Source organism: Zingiber officinale, chromosome 1A (assembly GCF_018446385.1).
Source record: "Zingiber officinale cultivar Zhangliang chromosome 1A, Zo_v1.1, whole genome shotgun sequence".
Classification (NCBI taxonomy): domain Eukaryota; kingdom Viridiplantae; phylum Streptophyta; class Magnoliopsida; order Zingiberales; family Zingiberaceae; genus Zingiber; species Zingiber officinale.
Genome location: NC_055987.1, coordinates 42,608,333 through 42,626,590, shown reverse-complemented (window position 1 = coordinate 42,626,590; position 18,258 = coordinate 42,608,333). Strand labels below are relative to the sequence as shown.

Genomic DNA, 18,258 nt, shown 5'->3' with positions numbered 1-18,258 from the left:
TGATGGCATGAGCATACATATCAAATAGCATGGTGACATAAATTCCTATTCTATCATAGTAAGTCATTATCATGCATGGTTAGGGTTTTGATCTTCCTACAAAACCTAAATCACAACCTAGCCGAGACCTAGAGGTAGGGTTCTAGGTTTTTAACCCAACATGAAGCATGAAAACTTAAACTAACCATATATCAAAAATCATACATCATGGGGAAACATAACAAGCATAGTTAGGTTTTAAAACTTTTCCCTAAACCTTTCATTCAATCTTGGCCGAACCTTAAGGGTAAGGTTCTCAAACTTCTAATACCACAAAAAGCATAAAAACTTAAACTCACAACATATAATGGTCAACATATCATGAGAACTAATAAACAAACATAGTTGAGGTCTTAAATTGTCTGTAACCCCTTTATCATTCTTTGGTCGAAACCCTAAGAGGATGGCATGGAATTTCTAGCAATTAGAAGCATGAAAAATTTACACTAACATCATATCATGGTCTACATATCATGAGGACAAATAAACAAGCATAGTTGAGGTCTTAAATTGTCTCTAATCCTCTTATCTTTCCTTGTCTGAAACCCTAAAGTATAGCATGAAATTTCTAAGCAACATGAAGCATAAAACTTTAACTAACAACACATAAGAGATCATATATTATGGAGTAGCATAAACAAGCATGTTTTCCTTTCAAAACTTTGCTCTAGACCTTGTATCTAAACTTGGCCGAAACTTCAAGGTAGGGTTCCTAAACTTTTGATACCACATGAAGCATAAAACTTTAACTAACAACATATAAGAGATCATATATCATGAAGAAGCATAAACAAGCATGTTTTAATTTCAAAATTTTGCCCTAGACCTTGTATCTATACTTGGCCGAAACTTCAAGGTAGGGTTCCTAAACTTTTAATACCACATGAAGCATAAAACTTTAACTAACAACATATAAGGGATCATATATCATGAAGGAGCATAGACAAGCATGCTTTCATTTCAAAACTTTGCCCTAGACCTTGTATCTAAACTTGGCCGAAACTTCAAGGTAGGGTTCCTAAACTTTTAATACCACATGAAGCATAAAACTTTAACTAACAACATATAAGGGATCATATATCATGAAGGAGCATAAACAAGCATGTTTTCATTTCAAAACTTTGCCCTAGACCTTGTATCTAAACTTGGCCAAAACTTCAAGGTAAATCTCTAGATTTTCAAACAACTTTTAAAACCTAAAACATACGAGAGCAACTTGTACTGCAGGTAAGGGAGTACTTACATCCTTTTTGCTTGGTTTACTAATGAAAATACCCTTGCTTGTGAAGCTTTTTCCTAGGGAGAATTCCTTGGCTTGAGTTCGGCACAATGAAGTGGAGAGAGCTTAGGTTTCGGTGGAGGGAGAAAGGAGAAGGAAGGAAGAAGAAAAAAATGGATTTTTCCCTTTCTTTCTCTTATTTATGCTCAATGAAGGAAGAAAGCAAATTCATCTTTTTCATTAGGGAGGAAGAAGGCAACTCAAACTTTTCCTTCTAAGTCTCCTTCTAATTGAAAGGGCCTTCACTTTAACTACAATCTCCCTTCTTTTCCTAATAGCACACCCCTGCTGGGGCTACTGGTTATCACATACATGCATCTAACAAGAGGTCCAAGGTTCAAATCTTGGTCATGCCTCTTTTTAAATTCTATTTTCTCTTATTTTTGGGAAAATTCACATAAGGTCTATTCTAATCATGATAAAATTCATATGAAATTATTAGAGATCCTATGGGTGTTATAGATCGATGGACCATAAATTAGTTTTGGTCATCAAGACTTAGCGGGGGTGGAGGTCCCTCATAACAAGACCTTAATCATCTGAACGGTAATAGCTATCTATAATATTCACCGAGCTTTTGTAGATACAGGTAGTTCGGTGAATATCATCTTTAAGAAGGCATTTGACCAGCTGCAAATCGACCGGAGCGACTTGCAGCCTATGACGACTCTGCTATATGGGTTCACAGTCAATGAAGTATTGCCAATCAGCCAGATTCAGCTGGCCATATCACTTGGAGATGAGCCACTCAAGTGAAAAGGGACCACAAACTTTAACATGGTGGATGCACGGTTCGCCTACAACATTATATTAGGTCGGCCGACCTCAATAAGTTTTGGGCAGTAGTGTCCACCTTCTGTTAGGAGATCAAATTCCTGGTGGACAATTCAGTGGGCGAAGTCAAAGGTGACTAATTGGCAGCTCGACGGTGTTACATCAAGATGGTTAAGTCCAAGGCAAAGGCCGCTCGGAAGACACAATGATTGGAGGTAAACGCGATTCTAGGAGAGTTTCTTGCGCTGGTTTACGATGAAAAAGAGGAGGTTAAGATCCACCTCAGCCGACCGGAAGTCACAACTTTCGTTGCGGCTGATCTGACCTATGCAAAGAAGGCCGAGCTGGTGGCCTGCCTTAGAAAAAGCCATGATGTGTTTGCTTAGTCGACTCATGAGCTCTTGGGCATCTCGCTGAGCTTGGCGCAACATGTACTGCATGTCCGACCGGATGCCCAACTAGTGAAGCAAAGGAAGAGGGACTTCAGCTAAGAACAGAACTAAATCATCTGAGTGGAAATAGAAAAATTACAAGAGGTCGCCCACATTCATGAAGTCCAATTCCCGAGTTGGCTGGACAACGTGGTGCTGGTCTCCAAGTTAGGCAACAAGTGGTGAGTTTGCATCGGCTTCTATAACTTGAACAAAGCATGCCCGAATGATTTCTATCCCTTGTTGTACATCGATAAAATGATGGACTCCAGGTAGTCTGCGTGCTCATCTGCATGCTTGATGCATACTAGGGTTACCATCAAGCTAAGTTCTGCTCGCCAAGGAGGATCAAGAGAAGGTCAGCTTCATTATAACCGATAAGACCTACCAATACACTGTTATGCCGTTCAGATTGAAGAACGCTAGCATCACTTACCAAAGGCTGATGAACAAGGTGTTCCGGTGGGAGATCGACTGTAATATGGAGATATACATCGATGATATATTAATAAAATCACTCCGAGCATCTGACCTTTGTGCAGATGTCGAAGAGACCTGCCGGACCTTGAGGACATATGGGATCAAACTTAACCCGAGTAAGTGTCTATTCGAGGCAAATAGCAGATGCTTCCTCAGTTACATTGTGATCGAGCGAGGAATAGAAGCAAATCCAAGTAAGGTGAAGGCGCTACAGGACATGCCCTGCCCCGTAACTTGAAGGAGACCTAGCAATTGACTGGATGGATCACTGCACTATCAAGATTTATATCCAAGTCGTCCGATCGGAGCCACCCATTTTTCAAGATTATGCGTCGAGTGACAAAGTTCCAGTGGAATGCAGAATGCAATAAGGTGCTGGAAGAGCTTAAGACATACCTAACCTCCTTACCTATACTGGCTAAGCCAATCATCGGTGAGCCACTCTGGATATATTTGTCGTCCATAGAGCAAGTGATCGGCTTGATGTTGGTGCGACAAAATGGCGTTGAATAACAACCGGTGTATTTCTTAAGTCATATATTTAAAGATGCAGAATTCCTCTATACTTGTCTCAAAAAATTAGCGTACAGGCTAGTCCTCGACACTCGGAGGCTGATGTGCATAGATATTATGATCGTTTATGCATGTTTTAATGCACATTCACTTGCTTTATTTGTATATATTCTTTGCACGATCATCTCTCTTATCGTTTATTCAGTATTTATTACTCTTTTATCGGAGATCTACTCTTTGTTTGATTTTATGTTGGCAGGGACAACTTTTGGAGCGAAAACGACGATTGTCGATGCACCGGAGCAAAGCAAAGCACGACCATGCAACCCTGCACGACCATGTGGCCATTCCAGATAGAGAGCAGAGCACGACCGTGCAACCCTACACGACCGTGTGGCCATTCCTTGAGAGAAAGTAGAGTACAGCTGTGCAACCTTACACTGCCGTGCCTCACAACCAGCAGCCAAGATCCACACGGCCGTGTGAACCTCACAAGGCAGTGAAGTGCAGCCTAAGCCAAAGAAAGACACAGCCATGCAGATGTGGCACGACCGTGCCACTTAACCCGAAGAGAAGAAGAGCTTGGCCGTGCGAATTTCGCACGGCCGTGGCACGGGCCATGAGGCGCCCGTGCCCTAGCCTATATAAAGGCTTTTAACTCTTCTCCTCAGAAAGGGGGGGAGGCGAGTCGTCAGAAGAGATTTACTTTAGTACCGTTCCACGCTATCCCAGACCTCCATTCAACGATCCGAGATCACCTTCATCACCGCATCAACTCCAGAAGCAAAGAATTGGATCTGAAGATTACTCGACGTTATTGGATAAGCATCTCTTCTCTTTCTCTCTTCTTGTTTGAGGATTGTATGCTTACTTATATTATGTCTTTGGGTTTTTCTCCTGGGTCTATGGAGTAGATCCTTTGCTCTAGGATCAGGGAGTAGTTGTGGATAGGGTTTGATGTAAGACTCATATTTCTGCCTTTACTTATTAGATGATTTCGCTTTCCTTGTTTCTATTTGATATGCATGAGACTTGTTGCTGAGATTACCTTGTCATATTAGTTGATTGTGTAGGAATTGCTAATTTCATAAAGAGAGGATCTTAGATCGTATACCCGAGGGGCCCTAGTGATAGGGGTAACCCGTTCATGGACATCTAGGATACTCCCTTGAAAGGAGAGGCAACTTATCCACAAGGAAGTAAGAGACCAAACCAAACTCCTCTCTCTATCCCTAATGATACTGATTAGATTTATATTCTTGTGATCTACCGAGGCGCCCTAGTGATAGGGGTTAACCGTAACAGGATTTCATAGAGATCTTCTCTGTTTAGTGCTTAAGGATAGTAGCTTTAACTTCTGACGAATGCATGTTGATTGACAACGAGGAAAAGATAGAGCATGATACATCAGGTTCTACCACAACGAAACCGAACTCCTAAAACTCTTCCCAAGCCAAGTTAACCTTTCTCTCTTTTGCTAGTTCTCACATCTACTTCCCCATTTCCTTTCTTCCTAAGAAATAGTTAACTTACAACCAATGGTAGTTTAGCTAATTCTACGTGAACAATCGCTAGTGCTTATAACTAGTCCTCATGGGATTGATAATCTTTTATTACTGATGATGTATCCGTGCACTTGCGGAAGCGTAACAGAGGCTTCGTCCATACTTCCTCTCACATCTCATAGTGGTGCTAACTAACACGCTAGGAAAAGTCCTCCTTAACCCATAAGCATCCGAATTTCTGATCAAATGGACCATAGAGTTAAGTGAGTTTGACATATAGTATCAAGCCTGAACGGCGATCTTCATAGTGGATGAAACAGGTAGCATAAAGACAAATTATGTTAGGATGGTGAGAATTTACTATAACTATTAGTGAATGTTGTATTTAAAAGTTATTATCATCATCTACCTAGTGGAGAAAATGCTAAGCTATCTTATGCCAAAGAGAGTAGCAAATAATAGAGAGATGTAATCACTCTTTATCAAATTATACCTAGTGTGGATCAAGTATACAACACAAGGCATTAGATAGAAATTGGATGCATTTCTGTTTTATTTCAATCCATTTCAAGAGGACAAAGATAAAGTATCTGATCACATTTATATAAAGAAAGGAGGCATTCATCATCAAGATTTGAATAGGAGTGTAGTGGTCACCGAGAGAGCAAGGACAAAATAGAAATTATAAAGGTGAGTGTTCTAGCAATATTGATTTGTATATGAATGTTGATGGTTGCTTACCAAATTGTCCGAACAAGGAAACAAAAACACACATTAGTTACATTAGTTTTTGCTATCTCATGGGAAAACAATCCATCTTCTATAGTTGATATTTAAATTCAACTGGTGCTATGCTTGCTTGCATTAGGAGGCAGGTATTTTTTTTTAAGAAAAATTAATACATGTGGAACTGAGATTTTGAGGGACAACTTGAAGGAGTAAGAGTACAACACATGTCTTACTCTAACTTGAAAGCATGCGTATTTTTAGGTAATGACCTCGTAAACATAGAGACTGAAAAAAAAAGCAAAAAAAATTTCCAAACACTTGTCTTTGTTGGAAGAATAGCACCAAACCTACAACAAATTGGAGACCGTCTAAAACATGATTTTGCAAAATAAAGGAGGAGAAAAAGAAGAAGAATAAGAAAAAGAAATCGAAGGAAAGAAAACATACGGTATATCTCAAACACTTGCAACCTAAACCCTGCGTAAGAAAGTTCAAGTTGTCAAACCTTATTTCGGAAGTCCTAACGAGGAAACCTTCGTCTCTGTTGCCTAAGACTCCAAATCGGAAGCCCTAACGAGAGGGAACAGAGAGGATTTAAATGAAGGGGAAGGAAGAGGAGGTCCAACCTTATTTCGGCAGAGGGAAGCCCTAACGAGAGGGAACGAAGAGGACTGAAATGAAGGGGAAGGAAGAGGAGGTCCAACCTTATTTTGGCAGAGGGAAGTTAACGAAAAAGTGGGGGGAAATAAAAGTGGTCTCAAAATAAAAGTTAACTCTTGTACTATTACTTCGGAGTAAACACTAAAAATTTTATTCACGACGTTACTACTTCGGTATTTAACAACTTTCCGAAGTAATAGCTTATTTCAGTTTAAAGCGAAGCCCGCATTTTTAAATCTGCGAAGTCTATATTTGTATATACTTCGTCAATTTTTTCAGCGAAGTTGATTATACACTTTTACCTTGTATATTTAAATTGATGAAGTAAATCATGGCGAAGTAAAACGTCGTTTTTCACATAGTGTCTAAACCTCCAGGCTTAAGTATTAGAGTTTATGAATACTGGTAACCAAGTGAGATGATCTCACTTGGTTACCAGGATTCATAAACTCTAATACTTAAGCCTGGAGGTTTAGAGTTCGAATCCTGGGGGAGGCAAAAATCCACTGCCAGGGGTGGAAAGTCCTAGTGAGTAACGGCACGACCAAAGGGTCGTCGGTCGACGACATGAGAGGTCGCCAAATGGGCCGACGACATAAGGGCCGCCACAAGGGCCGCCCAAGAGGCCAAAAGGGTCGGGTCGTTACAATAAAAAGGTGCATTTTTATTGTAACGACTCGGCCCTTTTGGCCCTTTGGGCGGCCCATTTGGCGACCTCTATGTCGTCGACCGACCCCTTGGGTGGCCCAGCCAGCGGCCCATTTGGCGACTTCTCATGTCGTCGACCGGGGTGGAAAGTCCTAGTGAGTAACGGCACGGCCAAAGGTCGTCGGTCGACGACATGAGAGGTCGCCAAATGGGCCGACGACATAAGGGCCGACGGTCGACGACCCGAGGGTCGCCAAATGGGCCAAGAGGGTCGGGTCGTTACACAATATACCATAGCCGGTACACCATTCTCTGTGTCTCCACCCTGTAAACTATCTATCATTGTCCGAGACGAGCTTGCGAGGGATGCTGAACCGACACAAGATATTTTTCCATATAAATTTGATAACCATGTGCTCAGTTATCTTGGCAAACAGCTCGGCCTCCACCCATTTTGAGAAATAATTGACTGCCATCTATAAAAATCTTCTTTGCCCGGTCACTATAGGAAATGGTCCAACGATGTTCATGTCCCACTAGTCGAATGGGCAGGACACGGTGGGCACCTTCAGCTCTTCAGTAGGTTGGTGTGATATATTCTGATATTTCTGGCAGGACATGTGTGTGGCCACCATCCGAGCAGCGTCGGCCCTCAATGCTGCCCAGAAATACCCGGCTAGCAAGATCTTGTACGCTAATGATCGGCTGCCCGGATGATTACCACAGGAGCCTTGGTGCACTTTTTGCAATATGTATTGAACGTCATCCGATTCGATGCACTTGAGAAGTAGCCTTGATAAAACCCTCTTGTATAAGTGATCTCCAATTAGGGTGAACCGGCCGACTCTCCTTTTTAACGACTGAGCTTCCTCCCAGTGGTCCAGTGTGACATCCGATCAGACGAACTCGACCAGTGGCGTCCTCTAGTCATTCAGTATGCCCATTCCAGTCATCTTTTCAATTTGTGCCATCAGCAAAACCTACTCGACTGGCTCATCTACGACGACTGGATATAAAGAACTCACTAACTTGGTCAGCTCGTCCGTATACTGGTTGTCCGACCATGGTACTTTCTGACTGGCCCACTTTTTCGTTAACTTCCCTCTGCCAAAATAAGGTTGGACCTCCTCTTCCTTCCCCTTCATTTCAGTCCTCTCCGTTCCCTCTCGTTAGGGCTTCCCTCTGCCGAAATAAGGTTGGACCTCCTCTTCCTTCCCCTTCATTTCAATCCTCTCCGTTCCCTCTCGTTAGGGCTTCCGATTTGGAGTCTTAGGCAACAGAGACAAAGGTTTCCTTGTTAGGGCTTCCGAAATAAGGTTTGGCAACTTGAACTTTCTTATGCAGGGTTTAGGTTGCAAGTGTTTGAGATATACCGTATGTTTTCTTTCCTTCGATTTCTTTTTCTTATTCTTCTTCTTTTTCTCCTCCTTTATTTTGCAAAATCATGTTTTAGACGGTCTCCAATTTGTTGTAGGTTTGGTGCTATTCTTCCAACAAAGACAAGTGTTTGGAAATTTTTTTTGCTTTTTTTTTTCAGTCTCTATGTTTACGAGGTCATTACCTAAAAATACGCATGCTTTCAAGTTAGAGTAAGACATGTGTTGTACTCTTACTCCTTCAAGTTGTCCCTCAAAATCTCAGTTCCACATGTATTAATTTTTCTTAAAAAAAAATACCTGCCTCCTAATGCAAGCAAGCATAGCACCAGTTGAATTTAAATATCAACTATAGAAGATGGATTGTTTTCCCATGAGATAGCAAAAACTAATGTAACTAATGTGTGTTTTTGTTTCCTTGTTCAGACAATTTGCTAAGCAACCATCAACATTCATATACAAATCAATATTGCTAGAACACTCACCTTTATAATTTCTATTTTGTCCTTGCTCTCTCGGTGACCACTACACTCCTATTCAAATCTTGATGATGAATGCCTCCTTTCTTTATATAAATGTGATCAGATACTTTATCTTTGTCCTCTTGAAATGGATTGAAATAAAACAGAGATGCATCCAATTTCTATCTAATGCCTTGTGTTGTATACTCGATCCACACTAGGTATAATTTGATAAAGAGTGATTACATCTCTCTATTATTTGCTACTCTCTTTGGCATAAGATAGCTTAGCATTTTCTCCACTAGGTAGATGATGATAATAACTTTTAAATACAACATTCACTAATAGTTATAGTAAATTCTCACCATCCTAACATAATTTGTCTTTGTGCTACCTGTTTCATCCACTATGAAGATCCCAAATACAGTATTTCAGAATCAGACAATCTCAACTATGCTATCACTTATTGAGATTAAATGTGTAACTGCTTCATCCAGCACAAATACAACAATTTAATTTAACAATTTCTAACTATGATACCACTTAAGATAAATAATTTAATAAAATTCAAAGTAAATCTTTGGCTAAAAAAAATATGAGAGTAAAAATACAATAAAACTAAATAAAATTACTATTCACACTTTCTATAGTTACATCTCAAACCTTTCCTAACTCCTCAAGATGACAAAAAAAGTTCTAATAAAAAACTTGTGTAAGCTCTCTGAAAATGTATCACACAACTTGTACAAATGCAACCCAGCATATCTCCCTGAAATGCTCCATCCATGAACAATTTATAACCACCATAAATTTCAAGAAATTTGGTTACAATTGGATTAAACGAACTCAAAACTGCTTCCATCACAAATTTCAACAATCACAACAGCATGATTATGAAAAACTAACTTTAAAATCAGAAATTAGAGGGGTTTTCTTTTACTACTATCAGGCTGAATGGTCTCCGACACTGGATTGCTGACAACCCAATAGATTCAATCTATTTAAGAGCGTTCATATGTCAAATGATTGAGTGTGCATGTTCGAAAAAAGACAAGTGTTTGGAAATTCAACTGGTGCCATGCTTTTGTTCTTTATATATCCACATATTGTACAAAATACGCATTATTTTTCTTCATGATGAGTAGAAAATATTGACAGCTGTTGGAATGAGTATAAAATTTGGAACTGTGCTCGATATGAATTTGACTACCTTTTTGCAGTCTTACTCTAACGTTTGCTTAACATATATGTAGTATCTTCAGGTTTTGATCAAAGAACACATTGAGCTAGCGGTAAATAATTTTAGCACGATAATTCTGAAGAAGTTTCTTGGGATTCTGTTGTACTATAATGGATAAATCCTGGATTTACTTAGATAGGAGGTCCAAAGAGTATGAGGAGGGTGTGGAACAATTCATTAGAAGTTGTTTGCAGAATCCACATATCGACCCCAATTTAATTCATTGTCCTTGTTGCAAATGTATGAATCTTAAAAAGGGAGCGGTTATGTGGATTCGGGAGCATCTTTACTTCAATGGTTTCAGTAAAAATTATTTGAATTGGATTTGGCATGGTGAGGCTGCGGAGAAGGATAGATTAAATTCGAGTGTCAACCAAGAGCCAACTGATAATTGTCATGATGATTTTGAAACTGTTAATTTGTGTGAGGCAGCGTATGATAACCATACAAAAAATCCAGAAGCATTTATGAAGTTTTTGGAGGAAGCAGAGAAGCCACTGTATAAGGGATGCAAACGTTACACAAAGTTGAGTGCACTTGTAAAATTATACAATACCAAAGAAAGGCATGGGATGAGTGATGCTCTATTTTCAGATCTACTAGCAGATTTTGGGGACATGCTGCCAGATAACCACAATCTGCCATCGTCAATTTATGAAGCAAAGAAGACGTTGAGTTGTTTGGCTTTGAGTCTTGAAAAGATTCATGCTTGTTCCAATGATTGCATCCTTTATAGGAAACAATATAAAGACTGCGTAAGCTGCCCGAAATGTGGCTTATCAAGATGGAAGCTAACCAAGAAAAATGTTGAGAAGAAAGGTGTTCCTGCGAAAGTGGTTTGGTATTTCCCTCCCATACCAAGATTTAAGCGCATGTTTAAATCTTTAGAAACTTCCAGAAATTTAACATGGCATGCAGATAGCACAAGAGTTGTTGGTCAGTTACGCCATCCAGTTGATTCACCGTCATGGAAATTGGTGGATCATATGTGGCCCGACTTTGGAAGTGAGGCAAGAAATATTCGCCTGGCACTTGCAGCCGATGGAATTAATCCTCACAACAATCTTAGTAGTCGCTACAGTTGCTGGCCAATCATGCTGGCCACATATAATTTGCCTCCAGACATGTGCATGAAAAGGAAATTCATCATGCTAACGATGCTCATTTCAGGGCCGAAACAGCCTGCAAACGATATCGACGTCTACCTTGAGGTTCTGGTTGATGATTTGCAGCTCTTGTGGGAAGGAGTTGATGGATTTTATGATACTTATCGAAGGGAGGTTTTCACTCTTAAAGCAGTTCTTTTATGGACCATCAACGACTTTCCTGCATATGGTAACCTTAGTGGATGTACTACACATGGTTATTACGCATGCCCAATTTGTGGTGAGGATACTTATGCAAAGCACTTACCAAATGGGAAGAAAATGTCATTTGCTGGGCATAGACGATTCCTACCACGATTTCATCCATATCAGAGGCAAATAAAGGAGTTTAATGGCATGGAGGAACTTGGTGAAGCAGGTAGGCCATTATCTGGAATTAAGTTGTTTGACAAGCTTTCAGACATAACATGTGAGTTTGGAAAGAAAACAAGTGTGAAGGGGAAAATAAGGAAAAAAGCAAAGGAGAATATTGTGGAAGACATTGAAGAAGAAAAGTATGTTGGAGCTACAAATTTCAGTAAATGTTGGAAGAAGAAGTCAATTTTTTTCAATCTTCTATACTGGAAATACCTACATGTTAGGCATTGTCTCGATGTTATGCACATTGAGAAAAACGTTTTCGAGTCTCTGATTAATACTTTGATGAACATCAAGGGAAAAACCAAGGACAATGTGGCAGCTAGGTTGGACATGGTTCAGATGGGAATTAGGCCTCAATTGGCTCCTAAAATTGGTGAGAAAAGAACATATCTACCTTCTGCAGCATGCTCATTCACAAAAAATGAGAGATTACAAGTATGTAGGTCATTAATGGATATAAAAGTTCCGGAAGGTTTCTCATCAAACATGAAGAATCTTGTCTGCATGGATGAGATGAAGCTGAGTAGCTTGAAATCACATGATTCTCATGTTATAATGCAGCACTTCCTGCCAATAGTCATACGTAATTCTCTGCCAAAATATGTTAGATATGCTGTCATAAGATTATGCTTCTTCTTCAAAGATATTTGTTGCAAGATTATCGATGTAGCCAAGTTAGATAAGCTGCAATCTGACTTGATTGTTACACTCTACTTATTGGAGCAGTATTTCCCCCCTTCTTTCTTCGATATCATGCTCCACTTAACAGTTCATCTTGTTCGTGAAGTCCAATTATGTGGACCAGTCTACTTCAGATGGATGTAACCATTTGAAAGATGCATGAAGGTGTTGAAAAGTTACGTAGGCAGTCGAAAATATCCAGAAGGTTGCATTGTTCGGAGATATGCAGCAGAAGAAGAAGTTGAATTTTGTTCAGAATATCTCAATGACCTTGATCCTGTTGGGGTCCCTAAATCACTACGTGACCCAAACGCAAGCATTCCTGGATTCTCACCAAGCAATTCATCAATCATCGTCCAACAAATTGATCTCCAACAAGCACACTTGACTGTTCTAGAAAATACAGAAGAAATATCTCCATACATTATGTAAGTGTACTGCATAACTAATAATTATATGTACTTGGCAGTCCATATGTATTCATGAAAATAAAACTTTAGGTAAAATTCTTGAGTGAACACAAATCCTTCTTGAAGACAATGTTTCCCAAGAAGCGAAAGATGCAAGGTGGATACAAGATGCTCATAATAAGAGGTTCATTGGTGGTTTCGTGCAAAGGTGATGTAGAAGATGCTAACATACAATATTTGTTAATCATTGTTTTGATCACACTAATTAATAGGAATGCATGTCAGGTGGCTGCTGAAATCGATAGTTGCAATGGTGGAATGACATCGTCATTGAGATGGCTGGCCCATGGACCACGTGTGCGAGTCTTAAAGTGTGATAGCTATGTCATAAATGGCAATTTATACCAAACAAAAGAGCGGGATGATGAGAAAGTTTGTCAAAACAGTGGTGTTTCTCTACTTGCCAACACGATGCTTGTTTGTAGTGCCAAAGATAAGAATCCCGTGTTAGAGAATGTGACTTTTTATGGAGTTATTGAAGAGATATGGGAACTAGACTATCATCAATTTCAAGTTCCTCTTTTCAAGTGCGCATGGGTATCAAATGACAAAGGAATATAATACAATGATGAATGTGGCTTCACCTTAGTTAATCTGAACAAACGAGGCCACCAGAAGGATGAATTTGTGCTTGCAAGTCAAGTTAGACAAGTATTTTATGTTGCTGACCCACTGAACAAAGGGTGGTTAATAGTGCTTCAAGTTCCAAATAGATGTTACGAGGGAGAAGAGGATCTTTGGACCATAATTCCCGAAGCTCGACCAATTGATAATGTTGATATTCATTGTATTCCTACACATGAAGGATACTTTAGATCTTCTAAAGAGGGTTTCTTTGTAACAAACAAGAAAAAATGATGTTTTCCACTTTTATGTCATCTGCATATATAATATTTATTGTTTTTACTAGTATTATTTTTACTTGTTCGTATGTGTTAATGTTATTATTTGTATCACGTCTTCTTTTATTATATTGTCACTGCAGACTTTATATACCGTTATCTCATCATTTATTTTCTTATATGCAGGGAAAAGAACAATGCGTCCTAAAAAATAACGAAAAATAGCAAAATATGATGAGCCACGTGTAGTTGAGGACACCGAACTACACCAAGATGCTGATGGGTTAGCAGCTGCAGAGCTACGAGGAGAGACTGAAATAGAAGAACCTCCTATTACTGGGCAGAAGAAGACTCGGGGGCCTACATCAATGTGCAGACTTATTGCTGCTGCAAGATGGGGAAAAAAGTCGACGATTGAATATGATGACATAGGACGACCTGTGTACAATGAAAATGGGAAGGCACTACAATCTTTCATAGGCTCTGTTGTTAGATCCATGGTGCCTATTAACATAAAGTCATGGCCCACTGTTCCAGAGAACATGAAACAGAAAGTGTGGGAAGAAATATCGGTGAGTATAATCCAATAATACACTTCCTTATGACATTGCTTATGTTTTTTTTTCATTGTGATTTTTTCAATATACAAACTGATAGCAATTACTGCTGTGTGTTACAGAATGTCTTCGACTTAGCACCTCAAAGCGAGGCGGCAGTGATGAGTTCAGCAGGCCAGAAATGGAGAGACTTCAAAAACAAACTCAACAGTAGGTTTGTCTGGCCATATAGAGATAATCCTGAAAAACTGAGGTCACCACCGGAGCAGTATCAGATCCCATCTGCAATTTGGAAAGCTTTTGTTGATGAGAGGCTACATCCATCTTGGGAGGTACTTGATGATATTATCATGTTATATTTAAATTATTATATGCACCAAGATTTAAAACATTTAGGACATTTAATTAACAAAATGAAGTTTTGTATATAATAAGTTCATGTACAGCAGGAATATATATAATAAGTTCATCATACTCCATCCTATTATTTTTAAATTCTAGCCATTCTTCTAAAAATTTACTTTTTTTTACGTGACATAGGTCACTCATGAAAAACAAAAGGAACGGACGAGCAATTGCAAGTATCATCACAAAATGTCTCGCAAGGGATACATTGGATTGGAGACTGAATTGGTAATCCATGGAACATTATATTATCCTTTTCATGTAGTACGTCATGTTTTAAATGATCGTTTTTTGGAATTGTAGAGGCAGAGAAAAATATTCAGGGAGGATGAGGAAGTTGATAGGTCATTCCTTTGGCGTAAGGCCCGCGAAGACAAATCCAGAAACATCACAAATACAGAGACTGCTGAAGTTGCTGAAAAAATTGTATTATTTTAGTTTTATTTCAAGTTCATTCATAATAAGTGAAAAAAGTGTCTTCATTGGATATTTAATGTTACCTCCATATTTGTAGGATGATTTGTTGGACAAAAAAAAGAGGGGAGAGTTCATATCTTCTGGAAGCAATGATGTATTAACTACTGCATTAGGGAGCCAAGAATCTTATGGAAGGGTTAGAGGTGTAGGGGGATTTGTGAAGCCCCAAGTCTACTTCAAAACTCCAAGGAAGAAGAGGGAGTTGGTGTCAAAGGCTTTGGCTGAAAACTTCAAAGAGCAAGCGGAGGAAACAAAGATTTTGAAAGCTGAAGTTGAAAAACTGAAGGCTCTTCTTGCTCAATTTATGCCAGAAACAAGTGATCGAGTTTCTGAACGTGTAGCATCTAACAAGTCATCGCACATGGCAGTTCAAATATTGGAAGATGATGTGGATGTTTTTGAATGCGACAATTCATTCAATCAGGTTTTGTATTATATTTGGTACATTAAATTTGTTTCCTAGCTTCAAATATTAAAAGATAATATCTTATTGTTCAGGGGAAAAAATGTCATTTGGCTCTGAAGAATAAGGGGAATGTGGTGGCATATGGCACGATAGTATCCGACGGAGGCCCAAATGTAATGCTGCACAATGCTCCACTTGGGGAAGGCAACTTAAAGGTGTCTGTTGATGTTGTTTTACAGGAGGAAGCAGAGCTTCCAATTCCACTTAAGTCGGGACCAACAGTAATGGTAGATGCTGTTGGAACTGTGGTTGGATGGCCAAAAGAATTGGTGATATTTCTGACGACAAAGGTATTTTCAGTTCACTTTTCTGTTGCTATAGTTATATATTTTGCTACAATTATTTAAAATTACAGAAAAAGGAGAAACCTGCACCACCATTTGCTATTTTGGAGGTTCCTGATGAGAAAAATAAATTCAAGGAAGTTGAAAGTGCTCTACCAATGCCATGCAAGTTTTTGTATTTTTTTGTTGTTAGACTGATGACTGAGGAGGAGACCATTCCTATCGAATTTGATGAAGCCATGTTTGGACGTAATGTGAGTACATCGTTGTTGAGAGAGGATATCATGCGCTGTATGGAAATGAGAGAGATAGGGTCCAGGCAAATTTTGGTTTACATGGGGTAAGTTATGTCTTATATACAATTCTTCTCTTTGCATGAGTTCATGTCTTAAGTAACCATGTTTTTTATTACTTGAATGCAGTTACTTGTACAAGTACTTGAAGGAAACAAGCAGGGCTGAGTATGTGTCGTTTGTGGATCCCAACAAAATACCAGCCGCTTAAGATGGCAGTACCTCTTCACAACACATTGCTAATCAGTTGAAAGCATCAAACGGAGACAGCATATGCCTTATCCCATACAACACTGGGTATATTTTTAATCCCTGCTCAATTCCTAATACATAGTAGCTTAGCTATATATTGACAATCGTGTAGGAACCACTGGATCTTGACCGTTATAAACGAGGACAAAGATACAATTTATTTGTTGGACTCAATGGGTAATAGGAACCGAGATAACGCTTGGAAAACTACAGTGTGCAAGTATGTTTTAGATTATGTACATTATGAATAGATTGATTAGCAAATATGAAATGAAATAAGTTCTATTTTTACAATTAGTGGAGTGAGGGCGTACCTTTGTATGAGGGGTAATCCAAAACGACCAACTTTCAAACAGTTGACGATATGTCTTATTGAAAACATGCATTCCTGGTTCTTATATATTTGGTTTTTCACTTTGCATTAACTTTGATTCATTAGGGTAATCTCAAACAACAAGGTTGTGTTGAATGTGGATATTGTGTCATGCAGTACATGAAGGAGATTGTTGAATGTGAGGATCTACAGTTGGAGAGGAAGGTGTGTGAATTTCTTCCATTTTGAACAGGAATCAAATCGTTCACGCCCTGCTACTGCTTTCTTCTCATGCTTTGATATGGCTTCTTTCCTTCTTTTTTTTCCTCGCCCTTAGATGACACCCTGTTTATGGTTTTATACAAAACTGTGTTATGCATAGTTCTATTAGTAGCTGGGGGAAATTAGTAACTGATTTGGGCATGGTTACCTTATAGACCTAATAAACTATTAAATTTCTGCTTGCCGATGATTAAGAATATAGAAGGCTGTCAAGGAACAACTATAATAGTCTTGCTATTAGCACTAATGTTATAAAATGCTTTTAATTAATACTTGTCATTTGCTAATAACAATGACAAAACCTTTCTAGACACGTGCTTAGTTTAAATCAAATCCAATAGAACCTTAGGCATCAAAATATAAACTGTATTATGAGTTGAAATTTAGATGTTTTAAGATGAGAGACAAGGGATCATAAGTCATACCTCGATATTGAACATTATTTATGACCAAGGTGGGTAGAATACTGACATCTCCACGAGAACCATGCCCAAGCTACCATAAGAAAATGTTCAGCATATCAGCTAGGCTACTTGAAAGATCCAGTTATCTGTCCACACTTCTAATTCAGTACTTTCGTGTTGTGTGATTATTGAGCAAGTCTCATTGTACAATTTTTTGCTTTTTTGTCATAGTGCATGTGAAATTGAGAATGTAATACATTAATTTAACTGAGCATCTAATCACCATGCGATTGGAACTACTAAAACTTAAGGTTCAAAAAACTGTTCGATCATTTTTATTGCACATTTGATGAAATGTTATTGTTACTATAAGAGTGCATATAACAATACATATTTATTTGTCTTATCATGCTTTTGTTAATTTAATTCATGATTTTTTTGTCAACTTACTGTGTTTTGATTTAGTGTTTTCAGTTACAAAACATAACATGATGGTTCTTTCTAAATTGCAGTTTGCAGGTTGTGTGAAGAACCAGTACTATACGCAGACACAATATGATGAAGTGAGAATTGAATGGAGTGAATTTGTGTACTCGTATTTGAAGTGAATTACAAGTTGTGTGAATGAACCAGTACATGTTTTTGGTTTTTTATAGCTTATTTTGATCATATTTAGGGAGATTTGTTTTGTATAAACATATGCTGAAATCATGGCTTATTTTAATCAAGGCTTATGAAGTTACCTTTTGTGATGCTCAAAATTACTGAAGTCTAAAAATAATGAAGTAAAAAGAGAAAAAAATACTTCACTTTATTCTTAAAATCCGAAGTAAAATCTACTTATAACGTCGAAGCAATATAATTTGTTGCT

At 38.6% G+C, this 18,258-nt stretch overlaps 1 protein-coding gene and 1 long non-coding RNA gene across 2 annotated transcripts; both read left to right on the top strand.

The window, feature by feature from the left end:
* The first annotated feature begins 10,401 nt into the window (after positions 1-10,401).
* Positions 10,402-13,373, top strand: LOC121997713. Its single transcript, XM_042552290.1, has 3 exons — positions 10,402-11,733; positions 11,956-12,096; positions 13,038-13,373. Exons 1-3 carry the CDS (start codon positions 10,402-10,404, stop codon positions 13,371-13,373), a joined length of 1,809 nt encoding a protein of 602 aa, XP_042408224.1.
* A 2,982-nt stretch (positions 13,374-16,355) lies between these two features.
* On the top strand, positions 16,356-18,045 carry LOC122002653. The gene is made up of 2 exons (XR_006117693.1): positions 16,356-16,433; positions 17,900-18,045. It is a non-coding gene; the product is annotated as an uncharacterized LOC122002653 (long non-coding RNA).
* Positions 18,046-18,258: the final 213 nt, after the last annotated feature.

What these genes read in the sequence shown, in the direction of transcription:
- LOC121997713 (XM_042552290.1), top strand. Translation starts at nt 10,402, where the DNA reads ATGTGGATTCGGGAGCATCTTTACTTCAATGGTTTCAGTAAAAATTAT. An exon ending in AGTTTGGAAAGAAAACAAGT is followed by an intron (nt 11,734 to 11,955) that starts GTGAAGGGGAAA and finishes ATGAACATCAAG; the next exon opens with GGAAAAACCAAGGACAATGT. An exon ending in CAAAAAATGAGAGATTACAA is followed by an intron (nt 12,097 to 13,037) that starts GTATGTAGGTCA and finishes AATGCATGTCAG; the next exon opens with GTGGCTGCTGAAATCGATAG.